This window comes from Periplaneta americana, chromosome 16 (genome assembly GCF_040183065.1).
Source record: "Periplaneta americana isolate PAMFEO1 chromosome 16, P.americana_PAMFEO1_priV1, whole genome shotgun sequence".
NCBI lineage: Eukaryota > Metazoa > Arthropoda > Insecta > Blattodea > Blattidae > Periplaneta > Periplaneta americana.
In genome coordinates, this window is record NC_091132.1 from 121,898,930 (window position 1) to 121,921,933 (window position 23,004).

General features: G+C 35.6%; 1 protein-coding gene across 2 annotated transcripts in view; it reads left to right on the forward strand.

Moving 5' to 3' along the window:
* RIOK1 (RIO kinase 1) overlaps positions 1–23,004 on the forward strand; it is a 42,391-nt gene that overhangs the window by 12,001 nt on the left and 7,386 nt on the right. For both annotated transcript variants that reach the window (XM_069812966.1, XM_069812967.1), the window contains exons 4-9: positions 5,954–6,202; positions 12,150–12,336; positions 13,665–13,783; positions 16,177–16,280; positions 18,062–18,273; positions 22,508–22,708. In XM_069812966.1, the coding sequence (XP_069669067.1) occupies positions 5,954–6,202; positions 12,150–12,336; positions 13,665–13,783; positions 16,177–16,280; positions 18,062–18,273; positions 22,508–22,708 (1,072 nt within the window). The remainder of the gene's footprint in view (positions 1–5,953; positions 6,203–12,149; positions 12,337–13,664; positions 13,784–16,176; positions 16,281–18,061; positions 18,274–22,507; positions 22,709–23,004) is intronic.

The following is a 23,004-nucleotide window of genomic DNA, read 5'->3' on the forward strand; positions in this document are numbered from 1 at the left end:
AAATTCAAATACCTGGGAGCAACAGTAACAAATATAAATGATACTCGGGAGGAAATTAAACACAGAATAAATATGGGAAATGCTTGTCATTATGGGAAATGTTGAGAAGCTTTTATCATCCAGTCTGCTGTCAAAAAAATCTGAAAGTTAGACTTTATAAAATAGTTATATTACCGGTTGTTCTTTATGGTTGTGAAACTTGGACTCTCACTTTGAGAGAGGAACATATGTTAAGGGTGTTTGAGAATAATGTGCTTAGGAAAATATTTGGGGCTAAGAGGGATGAAGTTGCAGGAGAATGGAGAAAGTTACACAACACAGAACTGCACGCATTGTATTCTTCATCTGACATAATTAGGAACATTAAATCCAGACATTTGAGATGGACAGGGCATGTAGCATATATGGGCGAATCCATAAAAGGATATAGAGTGTTAGTTGGGAGACCAGAGGGAAAAGACCTTTGGGAAGACCGAGAGTAGATGGGAAGATAATATTAAAATGGATTTGAGGGAGGTGGGATATGATGATAGAGACTGGATTGGTCTTGCTGAGGATAGGGACCAATGGCGGGCTTATGCGAGGACATCAATGAACCTCTGGGTTCCTTAAAAGCCAGTAGGTAAGTAAGATCTTAATTCATAACTTTATTCCTCAAAAATGGTAAATGAATTGGAAAGTTCGAAGCGAAAAGAATGTAAGCAATTTTGGTACAGATTTGTCCCAATTCTCTTGCACATTTAATGAAAATAACAGTGTCTTAAAATCAATTAATCTTGCTCAGAGGTCAAACATGAGTAATAAGCTAGAGATAGAGGTGCCAACTATTATGCAGTTTTAGTAATTTTATTAATACTAATATGTACATACAATTACATCTTAAGACAATTTGGTATAGTAAAAATATCAAGTTTTAAAAATGACCATTAATGATCATTCTTGCTCGAAATCTTGCCACTGCATGTAAGATGCTGAAGCCATGGTGTAATGGTTCTTGAAGCCACAAGCTTAGACGACCTCACTCACACTACTCTGCTGTCTGAGCTGGGATCGTGTAAGTTTGGCAAGTACAATACTGTATTTCATTGCATAATCGTCGCATTTTTAATGTCTTTTTTTTTTTTTTCGAGTGAAAATATACCGTGCGACCCTTATGTAAAGAATAAATTAAAATGGTAACGATTGGTTGCATCAGCTGATCAGCTTCCATATATGTGTGAGCAAGCAGGGCCAAGTTGAGTGATTCATAGTGGACGAGGAAGGAGAGGGGAAGGAAGAGAACTGGTATTAGTGTGGGATGCTGGAACCATAACTTGAATAATACCTTAAAAAGTATAAATTACTGTGGTATTGAATTAACCCCTTACTGCATTCTGGGACAGATATGGCACATACCGGTTTTATATTCATATAATTTATAATGTAAGCATATAATATTTCAAACTGCATACTGGGACAGATATGGCACATACCGGTTTTATATTCATATAATTTATAATATAAGCATATAATATTTCAAACTGCATACTGGGACAGATATGGCACACGGTCAAGAATTGGATTTGACCATATGTGACATCAGTTGAGAAAGAAAGAACTACTTAAGTTATTTGAATATTAAACCGGTGTGTGCAAGACTGTCCCATGTGGTAAGGGATTAAAATGCTTTTTATTGACTAAAATCATTCACGATATTGTTGAATCACATGTACCGTTACTGAAGTCGATATTATTTGACTACTGGTTCAGTCCGCAGAAAGATGATTGGTTTAGGCCTAAAAAAGTATTTGAATACCCGTAAACAACCACCACTCACAACTAACAGTTGTACTGAACTGAAGGTATTTATGGCCATTGGCTTTGTGCTAACATCTCGCACCTCCATTCCATTCACTTCCAGCAATGACCACTACTGTTCCTCGCACATTCAGCCTTGAGCATAGAAGTAGTTTGTACTGCTGTGGCGGCCATTATATTTAAATAATTCTAGATCGTGATAAACGGAAATATCCATGTGACGATTATGTAGTGAAATTTTAAAGTCCTGATCAGTTTGTCTATAAATAAGGGTGTGACCATTATGTGATAGCAATGTTTATGCAATGAAATACAGTAACTTATATCTTTGTATTTCATATCAAGGGCATAGAGACTATTCCGTTGTGTTCTTATCTTAAGCTGGAAAAGTAACCATAATTTAAACATTTTAATGTGATTTAGTGAATATGTATAATAAGCATGTTCAATCTTACTGAGCAAGAAAACTCCTACATTGGTGAATTACTAAGAAACCAAATTGTATCACACACAAAGTATAAAGCACGTGTGATTTTTTCTGGGCGAAATGACTGCAAAAGACTTGGGGTATCTACAGAGAATCCCAATGTTTTAAACTCTGGAGATACAAAATGTCATTTATATATTCTAAATAAGTTTTTCTCGAAATTAGATTTGCCGTGAAGATGTAAGAACATGGGTCATTGTTAGCTTTGAAATTCGTGTAATTTCGAAGCTGTCAATGATTTCCTTCAATCTTGTGTCCTTTAATGATGCTATTACTACTGCTTTAGAAACCGTGAAACATTTCGTAACATACCATGATGTAACTGAACAAATTATGCAATAGTTATCACAATTTGAGGGCATTGTTTATTCCATAAGAGCAAACAATACAAAATAACTGACTTTTTTTTTTTTTTAATAATAGTCACATATTATTAAAAGAAGATCACCCAGGAAGGGTAAGATAGGCTAAATCAATTTCTTAAAATTTTCTGAATTGAAGTTTGACATGTAATATTGTTTGTGCCAGGGACTAAGAGTGCAAATAAAAAAAAAAAAACTCAATTTTCATGGGTTCTCACAAGTAATTTATCAAAAAGCTTACAATGCAATGCAAATAAATCAGATTCACAAAATATTTTGGTATTTGATATTTTATTAATTTCAAATCCTCACAAAATAATGTTCTCACTGATTTGGAAACTTCATACCTCTGTGCTGAAAGCTAGCTATTTTGACTTACACTCTTACCCCATGGCACGAAAGATATGTTGTTGTTGTTTTCTAATGCCAGGCGTTTGACAATAAAGTCATTTGACCTCTTGCACTCCAATATTTTTCAAAGATATTATCATGACTAGCCACTGAAGCACAGATTTTGAGGTGTTCCGAATCCATTTCTTGGTTTGAGTTGCACAATGGGCAGTTAGGGGACTGATATATTCCAATTCTATGCAGGTGTTTGGCCAAACAATCATGGCCTGTTGCCAATCTAAATGCAGCTACAGACGATTTGCATGGTAAATTGGGAATTAACTGTGGATTTTGATGCAGAGAGTTCCATTTTTTCCCTTGGGATTGTGTTATCAAATTTTGTTTGTTGAAGTCTAAGTATGTAGATTTAATAAATCTCTTCACAGAGTAATACGTAGATTTAGTAACAGGTCTGTAAGTAGCAGTGCTGTCCTTCTTTGCTAAAGCATCCGCATTCTCGTTTCCCAGGATTCCACAATGGGATGGTATCCATTGGAATACAATTCTTTTATTGAGTGATTATAATTGAGAGAGCATTTTAATTATTTCTGCTGTTTGAGATGAAGGTGTGTGTTTAGAGACGATTGATAGAATAGCTGCTTTGGAGTCTGACAATATAACCAGCTTTGGCTCTAAGCAGCTAAGATTTCTTACAAATAATCTTACATTCTTCAAGACTATATTTTTTTAAATTTGAGTACTGTATTGTAGACTCTAAGATGGTTTACCTTTGAAGTTTTAAATTTCCCTTGTGAAATGCTCCACTTATTCTTCAGACACTCATAAAAACGTGTAAATTAATTTTTACTGTAATACAAAATTAGAAATTAAGCTACACTGCCAAATGATTTGTAAATATACACATCAAAATTGTCTAAGGAACAACTACAAAATTTGAAATATCAAGAAAATTGACCAAGTTACAAAACATAATGGAAGTGAATATTAAAGTACTAGTCATTTGTCATTTTACCTGTTTACCATAGTAACCAAAATTGTTATTTTGTATTGTTACATTGGAAAGAATTAAATTAGTGTGTTTTAACAGGGGACATATGTAACTAAAAACCGTGTAAAATCGTAATAAACAGTAAAGAATAGTTTTAATGATGGAAGAACGTCGTCATTTAAACCATGATGAAATGTTTAAGGCGATTGGCATTGACGAAATAAGATGGAAAATCTCATGTTGAGAAATGTTCTTCCAGTGATGTCTAAGCTGAGCGTACAGCTGATCAAGGCACTGGTTGTTGTCTAGATCCTCCGAAACGTTTCTTTGAATGTTATTCCAAAGGTGCTCTGTCCACACCTGTGGAGTAACGGTTAGAGCGTCTAGCTGTGAAACCAGGTGGCCCGGGTTCGATTCCCGGTCGGGGCAAGTTGCCTGGTTGAGGTTTTTTCCGGGGTTTTCCCTCAACCCAATATGAGCAAATGCTGGGTAACTTTCGGTGTTGGACCCCGGACTCATTTCACCGGCATTATGACCTTCATCTCATTCAGACGCTAAATAACCTAAGCTGTTGATAAAGCGTCGTAAAATAACCTAATAAAATAATAAAAAAAAAAATCCAAAGGTGCTCTATGGGGTTTAGATCAGGAGATTGCGCAGGCTACTGTAGCACTTAAATATTGAGTATTTGAAACCATTGACACACCACTCCGGCAACTTGTGCTCTGGTATTATTATTATGCATGTAGAGGAGTTTAGGCCCCTACTCTTCAGCGATCGGAAGCACCAAAGGTTGCAAAATGTTTAGAATATAAACATTTGCTCGCTGTGTTCCTCTTACAAGAATTAGGTAAGTCTTACTATTGGTCATTATTCCTCCCCAGGCCATGATAGAAGCTCCTTGAAATTTGTGGATCTCCTGTACGTTCTTAAGCCTTTCTGCGTCACCTGGTGGCGTCCATATGAGCACTCTTTTCGAGTCTGGGTGCAAACCGAAGCATGATTCATCTGTAAAGAAGTCCCATCCCTATTGATCCACTGTCCAATTTTGATGATGTGGGCACCACAAAACACGACGTGCTCGATTTCCATGACGAATAGCTGGACACCTTAAAGGTCGACGGGTATGAAGGCCTCTTTCATGCAGTCTATTTCTGATAGTTTTGAGTTGAAACAATTACGTTACTTACATTTTGCAAGGCACTTCTTAACATTGTGGCAGTTGAAGTTCTTTCTCTCAGATATTAAGGTACAGACATCTGTCTTGTCCTGCAGTGGTAACCCTTGGTTTTCCTTAATGCCTTTCTTCTGGACTGCCAAATTGTTCATAACGACTCCACATTCTTGAAATTACACCTCTTCCCATATTTAGAGCCCTTGCAGCATCAGCTTGTGTTCTGCCACTTTTAATTATGCCATTCGCCTTAAACATTTAATGATGGTTTAATTGACGATGTTCTTCCATCATTAAAGCTATTCTTAACTGTTTATGACGATTTTAGACAGTTTTTAGTTACATATGTCCCCTGTTAAAACACACTAATTTAATTCTTTCCAGTGTAACAATACAAAATAACAACGTTGGTTACTGTGGTAACCTGGTAGAATGACAAATGACTAGCACTTTAATATTCACTTCCGTTCAGTTTTGTAACTTGGTCAATTTTCTCAATATTTCAAATTTTTTAGTTGTTCCTTAGACAATTTTGATGTGTGTGTATCAACGAACAACATTTTTTTGTATCTTTGAGTTTCATTAGCAAAATTGTTTACTAATTATGGCAGCATTGACTTGGGCATTTATTTGATTGTGTTCAGCTGATTTATGCAGTATTTCTATGTTGGTAAAATGTAACTATTCAGTGGTTGAAGGAATTCAATTTCTGTTGAATATTAATTGTACTAGTTAGTGAGCGAAATTGTTTATAATAATGTACATTCTGTTTTACCTTTTTTTTTTTTTTTCAGAATTCGAACTAAGGACAAACATGATCGAGCAACAGCTGAACAAGTTATGGATCCTCGAACCAGGATGATTTTATTTAAGCTTCTAAATCGAGGCAGTATCACGGAGATCAATGGTTGTATCTCAACAGGGAAGGAAGCAAATGTGTACCATGCAACCAGCAAAACAAATTCAGATCTAGCTATAAAAATATACAAGACGTCCATTCTGGTATTCAAGGACAGGGACAAATATGTGAGTGGAGAGTTCAGGTCAGTTTCTTCTATGTTTTCATGCTGTGAGAATAATTTGTATTGCTTATCAAGATGGTTAGATTAGACACATTTCCAGTGGGTAGTCTCCCATGACAGGACGTCATTGGTGCTATTCATAGACATTTCGCTAGCCCACGCTACGAGCGTGCTAAACTAGCCCCAGCTGTCGACTGTTTACTTGTACAGGATTCATATCATATCGCTAACACTGGTTTATGAATACGAAAAATGTTAGTTCGCTGATCATCCACCGCATAGATGGGCATCGTGCCTCACTTGAGAATTTGTGCCTCACTGACCTTTACAGAGCTTATCACTCTGAATGACATCTTCACAGTCCCCGTTCCTCCCTCAAGTAGCTCCTAGGCGTGGGCAGGTTCTATATCAGTTTCATAAGCAATTTCAGTGGTGGCATAATGGCATTATCAAAGCAGTGTACGTGTTAGAAAATGATTATTTCATGAGAAATGGGAGGAAGAGTTTTTTTGCTGTTTAGAAGGGAGAACATATGATGTATGTTATGCTTGAAAATCCTATTAGGCATTAATAAATTTAATATAGAACGACATTACTCCTTATGTCATAAAGAACATGCTGAATTAGAAGGTAAGACAAATTAAATGTTATTTTTCGTACTATTCCAAAGAAAATTTATGATCTTAACATTTGCATAGTATACTAAATACGACATTATACCTTAAACATGCTGCATTAAAAGGTACGAGGAATTAAATGTTGTTTGTACGTATTATTTCTAAAAGAAATTTATAAAAAAAATATCAAATATGCGTAGAAAACGAAATATGATTTTCTGAAATTATTTTAGGTCGAGAACGTGCAAATCTATTAAGTAATCTTGAGAAACGCCAGAATATTCAAGAAAATAAATGTAGACAACGTGATGGAATATTATTGGCTAGTTACGCAATTTCTCGCCTGTGATTTAAATCAATTCAATGATGGAGAAATAGTAAAGAGGTTCGTGATTAAAGCTGCCGAATTAATTTGCCAAATTGAATAAAAGTTTTCAAGTCTCTCACGTTAACCAAGCACTTTCCTAATAATTCGCCACTGACCACCTTAGCGATTACAATAAGGTGACACAGGTCACAGCAGTTTATATTTCCCATCCTACTCTACAGTCTTCTCTCCTAGTAAACAAACTATTTCAAATCGAGTGCCTCACGTAACCGAAAATTGTGCCCATGTATGATCCACTGGAAGCCCGTGCAAAGAATGTCTATGAATACGGCCCTAAGGCTCTAAACCTGTAAACCTGATATCCAAGATAATGATAAATTCTAGCTTATGATATAGAGGTTCTCTGCTGGTTGTCAAGGTTTTCTTTTTTTGGTTGAAATTTGCACATAACATTTCTGACAACTGAAGTAATTTTTGTAAATTATCTTCATTGTCTGCAATGAGAACTGCATCACAGCATAACAAAATGTTTTAATTTTCTTCATACCAATCTCGTAACTTTTTTTTATTTATTACGTCTTTAATAATTTCGTTTACAATGGTATTGAATCCAAGGAGGAAAATTGAATTTCCAAGGGGATGGGGTGGTGTTAAAAATTTTGGAGAACAATTGCACAGCAATTTACAGCAGGGACTATTTACTTCAGAGATCTTTTGTATTGCTTTAAAATATCGCATTATGTTACTATTAACAGTAATTTTTAATATTGGAATTCGTATATTCCTTGTATATTTATGATAGAATGCTTTTAAGCAGTATTGTAAGATTCCTGAAACGAAGTTCCAGTGAGTACATACAGCAATTGACTAAATATCCATACAAATAATAATTAAAGCTTGTACTTGCGTAGACTTGTGCAAAAGCAATTCATTGTGCTGAATGATCATTCTGCTGCGTGTGTAAAAAACGGGCAAACATCATAAATGGTTATAAAGTTCTATTAGACATTCGTACCAACATTAGACTAAAATATATAAGATTATCAGGTTTTTCTCTGTGCAATACATATTTTAACGAACAAATATATATATATATATATATATATATATATATATATATATATTATTTTAATGTACCGAGGTACATATGATATTTCCATGCAGATATTCTGCGTCATCATATGATGAAAGAGTAACGGAACAGAGAAGAATTCTCTCCAGCGCCGGGATTTGAACCCTGGTTTTCAGCTTTACGTGCTGATGCTTTATCCACTAAGCCACACCGGATTCCACCTCGGCATCAGACAGAATTGTCTCAGATTAAGTTCCAACTCCTGGGTTCCCTCTAGTGGCTGCCCTCCACACTACGTCATAGGTGTCTATGAACGTAGGACCGAAGTCCACACATGTGCTGAGGTGCACTCGTTATGAGTGACTAGTTGGCCGGGATCCGACGGAATAAGCGCTGTCTTAAATCACGAAGTGATATTCTGCGTCATCATACGATGAACATATATATGCCCACACTGCATCTTTAATACTGATATTTAGATAAGTATTTAAGCTGTTATATTTAGACAAGTGTTTCAGCTGTTAACATCACCATGATTTAATGTGTTAAATGTTTCTATTGAATGAAATTTGGCAGACTTAGATTTATTAGGGAAAATCCTTATCGTTGAACAGATCCTTTATTTAGTCTGTCATTGTATCTACAAATTTCTGCCATGAAAATGCGTTGTTACTGTGTGGTATTCACTGTTATGTCAAAAAAAATTGTACCCACTATTCTCTCTGCTGATACTGTGTACCGAACTCCAGAACTCCAACTTTCATTGGGAACATAAGCTCTTCACAAATAGCATGCAGATGTTGTGTGTTTGTGAGTTGACAAGTGAAACCATGTAATGGACAGTATGTCAAAATTTTGAACAGTGGTCACCTGGAATCAACGGCATTATTCCACCCTTTTAACTTCATCTGGCTCCAGCAGCTCATGAACAGTTCTCTGACATAATCTAGGTCTCCTGTGACAGACATCTTAATGACTTCTCCAGTTGCTCCTGAACGTTCACAGTAACTGCAGGCAGTGTAGACGAATGATGCTTGCCAGTTTCATTCACAAGATAATCTAGTTGTTTCCAAATTTAATAAAGACACCAGTATTGTGTTTCTGTCTGGACAATCACGACACCAAATTCCCTCTGGTATACCCTTTGTGTTGCTAAGATCGAATTATCCAGTAATTTTTCACAAGGAACAGCTGTTGCTGTAGTGTGTACTGCATCTCAGTGACAGTAACTAGATTGATATGGACAGTCAACAAGAAGACAGTTCTGCAAGTTGAGAAATGGCTGTGCCAGCTCGTGATGAACACTCCTAAAGCTCCTGTGTGATACATGAATGAAACTCCAAAGCCTTCTGTGAAATTTGAAAGGAAAATGAAATATTGTGATGTATTCTTGTTCAAATGAATGAATAAAAAAAGGCATGAGTTTTATATGACTGACTGTAGTATTTCCTGCACATTATAAGAATTCTTTCTTGCTTACTTGATCTCTGAAACCACTGATATACATCTTTTATGACATGAAAAATACACGTAATGAGAGGATGTTTGCTGCAAGCATTAATCAGAGCTAGGGACAAAATGTGGGCTCCATAATGCACATAGGATATTTCTCTTTAAACCTTTTGTGGCAAGTACTAATTAGTGGCGTATACTGGTTAAAGGGTTTGGGCTACCGCTGACCCTATTATTACACAAAATATATCTAACAATTACTTTAATTTTAATTACTATGGTAAAACTAATAATACAAAATTATTACATTATGTTATATTATAAACTTTTTCTTTTGTAATTTCCTTGTTCTACCGCCGGTAGCCCTGGTAGCCCGCAAAATACGCCCCTGGTACTAATTTCCCCAATGTTGCCTGAAAAAGTTGCTGTCCCATCAGATTACAAGTAATCCATTTATGTAAATCAATTTTTCTTTTCGACAATTTCTGAACATTAGTTTTTGTGATCATTATGACATCTGTGATTTTTAATGCAGCTCCTCCATGCCCCCCAAATGCCTTCATGGCATGTTACGGGGATACCTTTACCTTTTTTTTTACATATAAAAATATTTCTTTGTATTATTGTCATCCACATAACAGACCATTCATTCATTCATTCATTCATTCATTCATTCATTCATTCAGTCATTCATTCATTCAGTATTCTGCCCAAGGGGAGGTCTTTCACTGCAAACCCAGCTTTCTCCAGTCTTTCCTATTTTCTGTCTTCCTCGTAGTTAGTGGTAGTTAATTTAAGTTATTTGTAGTGATTATTGAAAAAAACTTGCACACAAACAGCTGATAAGCTCACTGTAGTAAATTGTGTGCTGATATGTATAAATGACAATTAAAACTGTTACCAAAATATTATTATTATCTTGTTTTGATACTTTTAACAGTCTTACCCACCACTTGCACCTCAGCACTAGGTTAACTAGATGTGTGCTCTAGTCCATGTGTGCTCTAGTCCATGTGGCTCAGTCTCTACTGGGTGTTCATTTCAAAGTGTGTCATGACGTCACTGTTGTGAGTCAAAGATTTGAAGCGAGTTTCAGCTTTTATGTCAGAGAAGTTGCCTATTAATTAAGGTGTTCAATCTGAACTTGAGAACGTGTATGGTATAATTTGAACGTCGTAGCAACAGATGGCGGTCTGTACGGTCTGTGTGCAGGGTATAGGCTCTTTCACAATGAAAATTAAACATAACGTAAGCGTTAACTTAAAAATTTAAACATAATGGTAAGATCAAGAACATTCACGATGAGAACATAAACATAACCGCTAAGATACTTGGTAACCATGGCAACAAAACAACGACGCCATTTCCTCATTATTCTGTCGTATACATCAGTGCTCCACGATTGTGTACTGTTTGCAAATCACGTAAGCATAAGCATGAAAGTTTGGAGTTTGCAAACGTTCATGTTAACGTCTAATGGTAATGTTTATGTCAATGTTTATGTGAATCATTGTGAATGATCCCATTTGATAACCTGGCCACAAACTTCTGTGTTTATGTTACGGTTATGTTTAATTTTCATTGTGAATGGGCCTTATTTGTTATCATCGGTTGCGTACGGCAACATTCCACAAGACATATCAAATACTCCTTATCCATGTTGACCGTCGAAGTTAATGTCAACAAATACATAAGTAATCGTCTTAACCCTCTCCCCATATCCCGACAGTAACAAAAAATCTCATCTCAGTACGTGTTTCCAAACAGTTCACATTCCTGCCACTACCGGCATTACCATACGTATCGGTAAGTATTCTTCAGAATGAACGCCGTACTTGCTAGGCAACTTCTCTGGCACATACGTAATATGCCTCTGTGGAAGGGTAGAAAGATTGAATTCTCTAGGCTCATCGACTAGCCACATGACGACATACAGCGAGCCATGACACACTTTGAACTGAACACTCAGTATTATTAGATTTGTGATTTTTGTGAACCAAAGCCTAAAAACCCTCACTATGAAAACATCATTCCATTGTAATACACATTCTTAAATTTGAATGCCTAAACCTCCGAAGTCTGTGCAAAGTCATCTACCTTCATTTCTCCATTTCAATTTCGTTGTGCTTGACTGACTGACTTGACTGAATTAACTGTCAGTTGATCAGCCAGTCCAAGTGATGACTGAAAGGACAAGCTGCCTTATTGACACACAGTACCTAACTGACTAAGACTAATTGACAGGCAACTGACTAATTAAACAATCAATCAACTGATCAAGCAATTGAATGGTTTACCATCTGGCAAACTAATAATTAAAAATGCATTCAAAATCTTTATTTTTTACGGCATACAGTATAATATTATGGCCAATGTAATGCAGATAAGATGAATAGATTTAAATTTTCGTATGTCTTAATAGTTGCAAGTATGAGTTATTTTTCCTTATTTGTACTTCGTGATGAAATGTTTGTTAGTAATTATGTACCATGGTTGTAGATTTCGGCATGGCTACTGCCGTCACAACCCCCGTAAGATGGTGCGTACATGGGCAGAGAAAGAAATGCGTAATTTAGTTCGAATGCATGCTGAAGGACTTCCAGTACCAGAGCCTATATTGCTGCGTGGACATGTATTACTTATGGGTTTCATTGGGAAGGAAGGCTGGCCTGCTCCAAAGCTGAAGGTATGGCTAATAATGATTATTTTCTGTTGCAGTAAAATGTGTTGTGTGAATATTGACAGCTCTGCTGTTCCAACTCAGCGTCTGTTGCATATGTTGTTGTTTTCTAATGCCAGGTGTTTGACAATAAAGTCATTTGACCTCTTGCACTCCAATATTTTTCAAAGATATTATCATGGCCAGCCACTGAAGAACAGATTTTGAGGTGTTCCGAATCCATTTCTTGGTTTGAGTTGCACAATGGGCAGTTAGGGGACTGATATATTCCAACTATGCAGGTGTTTGGCCAAACAATCATGGCCTGTTGCCAATCTAAATGCAGCTACAGACGATTTTCGTGGTAAATCGGGAATTAACTGTTGATTATGATGCAGAAAGTTCCATTTTTTCCCTTGAGATTGTGTTATCAAATTTTGTTTGTTGAAGTCTAATAAATCTTTTCACAGAGTAATACGTAGATTTAGTAACAGGTCTGTAAGTAGCAGTGCTGCCCTTCTTTGCTAAAGCATCCGAATTCTCGTTTCCCAGGATTCCACAATGGGATGGTATCCATTGGAATACAATTCTTTTATTGAGTGATATTAATTGAGAGAGCATTTTAATTATTTCTGCTGTTTGAGATGAAGGTGTGTGTTTAGAGACTATTGATAGAATAGCTGCTTTGGAGTCTGACAATATGACTGTATGGCTGAATGTATGCTGTGAGATACAAGTAATTGTATTACTATCTGCAAATTTAAGATTGGTAGCCACCGGCATGGCTCAGTCGATTAAGGCGCTTGCCTGCCGGTCTGAAGTTGCGCTCAGGTGCAGGTTCGATCCCCGCTTGGGCTGATTACCTGGTTGGGTTTTTTCCGAGGTTTTCCCCAATCGTAAGGTGAATGCCAGGAAATCTATGGCGAATCCTTGGCCTCATCTCGCTATCACCAACCTCATCAACGCTAAATAACCTAGTAGTTGATACAGTGTCGTTAAATAACCAACTTTAAAAAAATTTAATATGGTTTAAAAATTCTTGCTGAAATAGTGTAAAATTCCAAATAATAATTTATAATTCTCTATGCCATTTTCTTTGTGTCTCATTTTACTGATTGTTTAAAAGTTATCCTATATTTTTGGTTGTTGAATGTATGCTGTGAGACATAAATTGTATTACTATCTGAAAATTTAAGATTGGTTTAAAAATTCTTGCTGAAATAGTGTAAAATTCCAAATAATAATTTATAATTCTCTGTGCCATTTTCTTTGTGTGTCATTTTACTGATTGTTTAAAAGTTATATTTTCGTTATATTCTTCATTGACATGCTTTGCAATATTGTTGTTTGTGCAGGACGTGGATCTGTCTGAGTCACGAGCACGGCAGTTGTATCGAGATTGTGTCATAATGATGTGGCGTCTCTACAAGAATTGCAAGCTAGTACATGCCGACCTAAGCGAATTTAATATCCTGTAAGTACTTAATGAAACAGCAGAATATGACACATTTTTCGGTAAATGTTTAACATATAGGAATAAATAAACAAACTAGATAAATAAATAGATACTGTAAATTATTAATAATAATAGTGTCATAGTCTCGTTATAGACTGAAAATCATTTCTACAATAGTAATCCTATTAGATCAATTTCGTATCAATATTTTAATGAGAACTTCTCATCATAAGTTGTCATCATCATCATATCATTATTTGTCGTCATTGTTATAATAAAAATGTGCTAGATTTTTTTTAACTTTCTCTATTTTTAGTGCTATTTTACCCTCCCTACTCCATATACTAGTATTAGTAGTATCTTCGAGGTTTTTATGTAAGGGCTAATTTTGTCATTCTCTTTTCTGGTTCCTGTGGGCTTTTTTCTTTTTCGTACATATCTGTAATATTTATTATTATGATTACACACACACAGAGCAGACTCCCTTTTTAGGGAATGTCTGGGGATTACGTTTTTATTCCTTAAAAGGGGGTTTACATAAAATGGATCAAGGATCACTGACGGATCCTTGATCTCCAGAGAACAAGGTGCCGGTGCAGGTGTTACGTGCTGTCTCTTCTCACTTTATAGATCTCTTGGGTATGGAACAACACGTTTTGATGGAGAAATCATTGCAATAAATGAAAGTCTCAGGAATCTTCTATGCCACATCAATAAATTTAAAAATGCAGTTATATTGCGACTCCAAAGCAGCTATTCTATCAATAGTCTCTAAACACACACCTTCATCTCAAACAGCAGAAATAACTAAAATGCTCTCTCAATTAATATCACTCAATAAAAGAATTGTATTCCAATGGATACCATCCCATTGTGGAATCCTGGGAAACGAGAATGCGGATGCTTTAGCAAAGAAGGGCAGCACTACTATTTACAGACCTGTTACTAAATCTACGTATTACTCTGTGAAAAGATTTATTAAATCTACATACTTAGACTTCAACAAACAAAATTTGATAACACAATCCCAAGGGAAAAAATGGAACTCTCTGCATCAAAATCCACAGTTAATTCCCGATTTACCATGCAAATCGTCTGTAGCTGCATTTAGATTGGCAACAGGCCATGATTGTTTGGCCAAACACCTGCATAGAATTGGAATATATCAGTCCCCTAACTGTCCATTGTGCAACTCAAACCAAGAAATGGATTCGGAACACCTCAAAATCTGTTCTTCAGTGGCTGGCCATGATAATATCTTTGAAAAATATTGGAGTGCAAGAGGTCAAATGACTTTATTGTCAAACACCTGGCATTAGAAAACAACAACATAAAATGGGAAGGAAGGGCAAAAATAACTAGTACTGACATGTGCTTTACATACCAGACCGTTTAATTAGACCTGCAATTATTATTTCCAATAAATTTCATTACAATTTTTCTAACTCTTCAAATGGTGTAGCACGATGTATACATTAAGATTTCCAACTTCTATTGGTGATTTATATACACACACTTAAAATGGCGTACTTTACTTACTTTCATTCTATAATGAAATATGGATTAATATTCTGGAGCAACCCATCTGAAGCTAAACAAATTTTTATTTTACAAAAGAAAGCCCTAAGGATAGTGCATAGAAGAACAGCATGTAAAAAGATTTTCCAAATTTAGTAATATTCACCTTACCTTGTGATCATGTTATATATATATATATATATATATATATATATATATATATATATATATAAAAACTAAAGCATTCATAATTCCACAATGGGATGGTATCCATTGGAATACAATTCTTTTATTGAGTGATATTAATTGAGAGAGCATTTTAGTTATTTCTGCTGTTTGAGAATAAACTAAAGCATTCATAATTTGAATACAAAACACGAATCAGATCTGCATTTATCCTCAGTTAATCTCAGATTTTATAAAAAAGGAGTTCATTATTCATGTATTATGGTCTTCAGTGCATTGCCTATTTATCTTAAAGCTTAGAAGGGCTAAGAGAAAAAGTTCAGAACAGAATTAATGAAATTTCTCTATACTCTTACCTTCTACTCAGCTGATGACTTATTTGTGCTTGTGAATTGAATCAGTCTGTTTGCTGTGTATTGTATACAGTATTTTCTTATTACTTATGACTTGTTCTACATTTCAGATCTGATGTAAAAATCTATGGAATAGAGTAAATGAAAAAATAATTTAAAAACGTATAAAATATATATGGAAGCCATCTGTTGTCAGTTATATTGTGTGTTTTTGTTATGCTAATTTTTTTTCATCCTCTCTTTATTTCCTAGAACATAAAGATAAGTAATGTATATAAAAATTGTGACGTTTTTTGTTATAGAACATAAGTACACTATATTTAGTACACGGAAGTTACTCTTATAATGTTACAGCTATCACAGTGGGCAGCTGTATATTATCGATGTGTCACAGTCGGTGGAAAATGACCATCCACATGCTCTTGAATTCCTGAGAAAAGACTGCACGAACATTTCAGGTAGGATTATTGGTTACAGTATATTAGAACAAGTTGAAGCCTCAATTTTAGTTGAAGTTATCAGTAGGGATCGGAAGTTTAGGCAAATGCCTATTTTGTTTAAATGTACGTATTTTGAGGCTGTTAATTTATGTATACGAATCACGAAAAATCAAATGTTGTGGTGAAATTTTATATTGCCTTTTTTCCAGTTTATGCCTTTTTTGTTTTTATTTGTTCTTTTTTCCCTTTTCTGTATAGGCGTATATACTTAACAGCATTCATTATTAATTTTTTTTGCTTGAAACTGAAAAAAAAACTGATAGTTCTTATAGTATACAAAGATTTCGGACACTCTATTGTGATGGAATTCTTAAGACCCTCTACCTAACTAATCCCATCATTGATACGAGCAGTCACCGTCTTGAGTTCAGATAATGCTTTACTTTATTATCTACCCTTCTGCATAACATAGACGAGTATCTGCTTTAAGCACACAGTTTAGGATTATCTTTGTATTTAGAGAGAAGTTACCTGACACTCCCTTACTCTCTGAGCCTATTGTTACAAGGTGTAGGACATGGTTGGGAGCAGTAAAATACTATGCGAATAACTTTGAATAAATAGCACTAATTGTTAAAGAATTTTCAGAGAATGATTCTCTGTCAATCAAAGAAGCTCAGTGTGTGTTTCAAGAAAAGGACTTAAAGAAGACTTAGCATACTGTATATCAATGTGCATTTCACTTTTGTAGCAGATACCATTCAACAACTGGAATCCAGCAGTCTGTCATTTTGTGAATCCATGTCCCTGTTTTTGAATGCAAAGAGCAGATTATGTGTAGCTCCTGGCAAGTATGCTGCTCAAATATATGAGGAGCTAAAAAGAAATCCTGGATATGAAACATTAATTCTGTGTATAATGTTCTAAGTGGGACCGGTGGTGAGCAACCTGAGGGGTTTAATGTAGCCAGGATGGTACTGTATAAGCACGTTCCAGTCACTTCAGTGCATGTTGAGAGATCCTTTTCGGCATAATAAACAGATTTTGTCCAATAGACGTCACAAGAGCGAGTGTTTTAATCTTGAAAAGTTGCTTGTTGTGTAATGTTGCTCAAATTATGAACATGGAGACGAATAAGTGCATACTAAATTAAACATTCTGTAGGACAAATATCACTTATCTAATTTTTTGAAGTGGTCATGCAGTGTTATGTTAATTTGCTCTGTATACATAATGAACAAAAAAGCGAATACTGGCATTTAATTAAAACATCGTGTAAGGAAATAGCCCAAATTAATTATTGTGTGTGAAATAAATTTTCAGTGGTTAATTTTTATTTTTAGTACCTTTTAGGTGCCTGGAATACAATTTTTAGTGCCTCTTTAGGAGCCTAAAATACCATTTTTAGTGCTTTTTTAGGAGCCTAAAACACCATTTTGTAGTGCCTTAACTTCCGATCCCTAATTATCAGCCACACGAGAGATTTTATTTCTTGTGACTAGGCACATGGTATTCCTGAGCTATCCTGGAAGTGAACCTAAATTATTTCATTCCATCCAAAGGAGAACAAATGTAGATGTCCATTTTTCTGTATTGTTTTCTCAGATTCTGAAAGGTACAGGTTAAAAATGTGTATACCTCTGCTATAAAAAACTGTTAAATACAATATAAGAAGCAGGAAAAGGCTATTCAGATGATAGACCAAAACTTAACTGGAATCTTAATTAAAATAGCTTAACATAAATCAACTTTAAGCTAATTTTTGTAATGCCTCAAAGCTATGATGTGATTTTCTGCAGACTTTTTCAGAAAGAAAAACGTGGCTACAATGACGGTGAAGGAGCTGTTTGATTTTATTACTGACCCAACAGTTACTGAAAATAACAGAGATGCTTATTTGGATAAGATGTCTGAAAAAGCTGCCTCTCGAACCCTGGAAGAGGTAACAGCCCAGGAGTTGATTGATGAGGAAGTCTTTAAGAAAGCATATATCCCAAAGAGATTGATAGAGGTATGTACAGTTATGATAAAGGTAATCTCCATCCATCATAAGAAAAAAGCAACGTAAACAAAGCTAGTAAGTATCGTTCTGCGATAGTCTGTTATGATTGGTAGACTGCTGCAGTGATACTACTGTGTGTTCAGTTCAAAGTGTGCCATGTCTCGCTGTATGTCGTCATGTGGCTAGCCGATGAGCCTAGAGAATTCAATCTTCCTACACTTCCACAGAGGCATATTACCTAGAGTACTTACCGATACGTACGGTAACGCCTGTAGTGGCAGGAATGTGAACTGTTTGGAAACACTTACTGAGGTTAGTTTTTTTTCTTACTGTCGGGATATGGGGAGAGGGTTAAGACGATTACTTACATAGAATATGTGTTGACATTAACTTCGACGGTCAAATTGATTTGTATTGTGGAATGTTGCCATATGCAACTGATGATAACAAATACCCTGAGTACGACATGCCCGCGCAAAACACAGTTCGAAAGAGGTTATGGTAGCACACAGACCGTACAGACTACCATCTGTTGCTACGATGTTCAAGTTATATCGTACACGTTCTTAAGTTCAGATTGAACGCCTTGATTAATAGGCAATTTCTCTGACATAAAAGCTGAAACTCGCTTCAAATCTCTGACTTGCCAACAGTGACGTCATGACACACTTTGAAATGAACACCCAGTATTTGCGGTACATTCAGTTACAACGCCAATCTAATTATTACTTTGTATTGGACATTATCCATTCTGCTTCCATTTGAAAAATATTACAGTACATTAAATTATAGGAAATTCGATTTGATATTTAATACCGTAACAAGTAATGTTTTATTCCTTTAACAATATCTTCACCTCATGCACTCTTGCAACCACAATCATTGCCTGTTGTTTAATTCTTCTACTGATATCAATATATAATGAAAGCTTGTCACAAAATGCAAAAACTTACCGATGTTCTAGTCGCTGGTACTTTCACAAAGAAGGCTTACTCCCAAATCAGAATCACTATTGGAATCACTGATATCATGTTGCTACACCTTGGCTGTGACCTCTTGTATGACAGTGTGGACAAGCTCCTGCACCTTGCGTAATTTGAACATCCAACTGCTCTCTTTTCCCCGCTTCTTAACGGTTTACCTTTAGAATGTCTGGTAATATCACTCGGTCCTGCCACTGTCACTGCGACTGGATCAGCCATAATCATACAGTATTCTAGGCAAGCAATACAACATGTGATGCACTACCAGTATTACTGCAAACTGTTGTGCAAACTGACTATTCGTTATAAAAGCAGGAAGATGCAAATACTGAGAATTCATAATTATATCAGTGAATCAGCCATTGTGTAAGACATTTATTTCCGTGTCACATACGTTTTAAATGTATATATACATATACATATATATATCTGTATGAGAACAGAGACTAAAGACACTAAACAAAAGGGAACTATTTTCTTCGAGAGCATTGTAGGTGATGTGGTCAGGCACCAATCATAGTACTTCTAACCATGTGCTTCTATTTACATTGCTTTCTTCTTATGATGGACGGAGATTATGTACAGTTACATATCATCACTGCGCCTCCAAAATTCGCTATGTGTTTAAAAGATTTTGCAGGAGAAAGAGAAAAGCATTGTCACTTTTAAGTCCCTTGATATTCAAAGCTATTTTCGGTATAATTTCGTAATTTATTATCTAATGATTGAAATTATACAGAAAGTAGCTTTGAAAATCAAGGGACTTAAAAGTGACGATGCTTTTCACTTTCTCCTGTAAAATCTTTTTAAAAACACGTAGCAGATTTTGGAGGCGCAGCGACAATTCATTTCAAAATAGAGTAGTTGCCATAAATGATGAGCACTATGTGAACATCTAGAAGTGCTCAAAAACTAGCCTTAAGTGAAAATCATTCATGATTACCCTGGAGGAATATATAATTTTAATTACTAGAATTGTCATAGAACAAAATAAAACATTTACTCGTCACATTGTACAATTAAATCATTTGATGTTGTTTTCCACATTTGGTGGTATTAAATGCATCTACATCTAGCTGACGGTGTTTTAACTGCCTAAAGTATACAATTTTTATTTATCCTATTGTCATTCCAACAATTCATCAGCATACAGAAAAATGTCCAGTAATGGCTGTTTATTTTAATTTTAGTAGGTTATTTTATGACGCTTTCTCAACATCTTAGATTATTTAGTGTCTGAATGAGATGAAGGTGATAATGCCGGTGAAATGAGTCTGGGGTCCAGCACCGAAAGTTACCCAGCATTTGCTCATATTGGGTTGAGGGAAAACCCTGGAAAAAACCTCAACCAGGTAACTTGCCCCGACCGGGAATCGAACCCAGGCCACCTGGTTTGCGGCTAGATGTGCTAACCATTACTCCACAGGTGTGGACAGTAATGGCTGTTATAACAGTAGAATTTATATGAGAGTTTCTTATCTATGTACTAGTGTAAATACAGATTAGAAGAATAGAATGGAATAAAAGTAACTTCTGCTTCTTTGTTTAATAACATTTGTAAATAACAATAGAAAATGGTCAGCACCAGGGTTTAAACTTTGGTTAATAAAATATAAATCTCTGAATCTTTTAATAGAAAAATTTAACTCAGTCAATACTTAACAGTGAGAAATACATAAAATTTGTGTTATACCAAAAGTAACATTACATATATTTTAACGACAAATGTTTTCGCCAATTATATTGGCATCTTCAGGTCGAATAAAACATGTTAACAAAATGAACACTTGGTCTTAACTAGTTAAAACAATGTTAAAAGTAGGATATAAATTAAAACAGTTAATAAAATTGAGTGATGCAGCCACCAGGTTGTATGTAGAAAATGATGTATAGTAGAAAGCATGTATGACGAGGGGGACGACAAGACCTCTTCTAGTATTGCGGTAGCAATTTGGAAATCAGATTAAAGATGCTACAAATAGGGCGGTCGTGTTGCCGAGTAATGGTGACAGGATAAAACCCTGTAATTAGCAAAGGATGGTATGAACAAAATTGTTTGAAAGCATTATTTAAGATCATATAGAACGTTACTTACAAGAGTTGAAAGAGTTGGCTGGAGTTGATGAGAGCGGCAGCACGACTGACCTTTACATTAAGAAGTAGCTTACAAAGAAAACTGCATACCCGACAAGACTAGTAGATGATCGGAAGTTAATTCTGTATAATCTTAAACAGCGGATTATTTGAATTTGGGTATTGTTCATTAAGCAGGTGGCTATTGTTACTATTAGAGTGAGTGATAATATATAATTCTTGAGCAGCATTCATGTAATTGTGATTATTGATAATTTTTAAAACCTGCAAAGCATCTTTTATGCCCGTGAGATCGTGATTTTGGTTGATGAGATGATATAATTGGCGAAAACGTTTGTCGTTAAAATATATGTACTGTTACTTTTGGTATAACATAAATTTTATGTATTTCTCACTGTTAAGTATTGACTGAGTTAAATTCTTCTATTAATTGATATTGTACTTAACAGACCAATATGCCTTTGAAATTCTGAATCTTTTGTTTTATGCATCAAAATCAATGTGAAACGTGATTTACAAAGCATCACATGCTTACATCGTCGTTGTAGGTTGTTATTTGTTATGTCTGCCGTTGGTTCCCAGATTCATATGTTCAAACTCAGCCAAGAGTGACTGATTTTTAACTGATATTGAAAATCCTTAGTGTGGACTTCCTTTGAAAGAGAAAGCAACACATAGGAAAACATTTCCCTGGTTGTGATGGTCTGGGCAGAATTTAACTACTGTACTGGTATTCCTTCCTCATGGAGTATTTTTGTTCTCCTCAAAGATGTCTCTCTAAACCCACAGTCCAGTTGAGACAGCACGTGGAGTAACGGTTAGCGCGTCTGGCCGCGAAACCAGGTGGCCCGGGTTCGATTCCCGGTCAGGGCAAGTTACCTGGTTGAGGTTTTTTTCGGGGTTTTCCCTCAACCCAATATGAGCAAATGCTGGGTAACTTTCGGTGCAGGACCCCGAACTCATTTCACTGGCATTATCACCTTCATCTCATTCAGATGCTAAATAACCTAAGCTGTTGATAAAGCGTCGTAAAATAACCTACTAAAATAAAATAATAATTGAGACAGCACAGTACTGTGATGAGTGATGATCATAGTAAGATTGAGTACAATTACTGATTAGTCTACTGTGGTTCAGGAGATGGATAACAGATGTGTGTATTTCAGGTTGTTGATATTGAAAGAGACATTGATAATGCACAACAAGGAGGTGATCTTGTGTACCAAACAGTAACAGGATTACGGCCACAAAACACTGTAAAGGATGAGGACAGTGAAAGCAGCAGCAGCAGCAGTAGTGATTCCGAGCAAGACAGTAACTTCGTGAACAGTGCCAGACCGAGGGATGAATCTCCAGAAAGTAAGAAGGTGAGTTGGTGCATTTTGCTGCCAGACCTTATTTTGCATGAGCTGTACAGTAGAATTGCTTTTTAAGGAATCTCTCAGAGGGTACTTTTTTTTTCCTTTAAATAGAGGTTTTTCCTTAAAAGTGTGTTTACATAAAATGGGAAGGAAAGGCAAGAATAAGTAGTACTAACATGTGAATCATATATCAAACACTACAATCATTTAATTTCAAATTTATTTATTTAATACATTACACTTGCGCTACATTAGGCATTGCAGCCTGAAAGAATGCACTTCCACCCTCTTGTATTAATTCT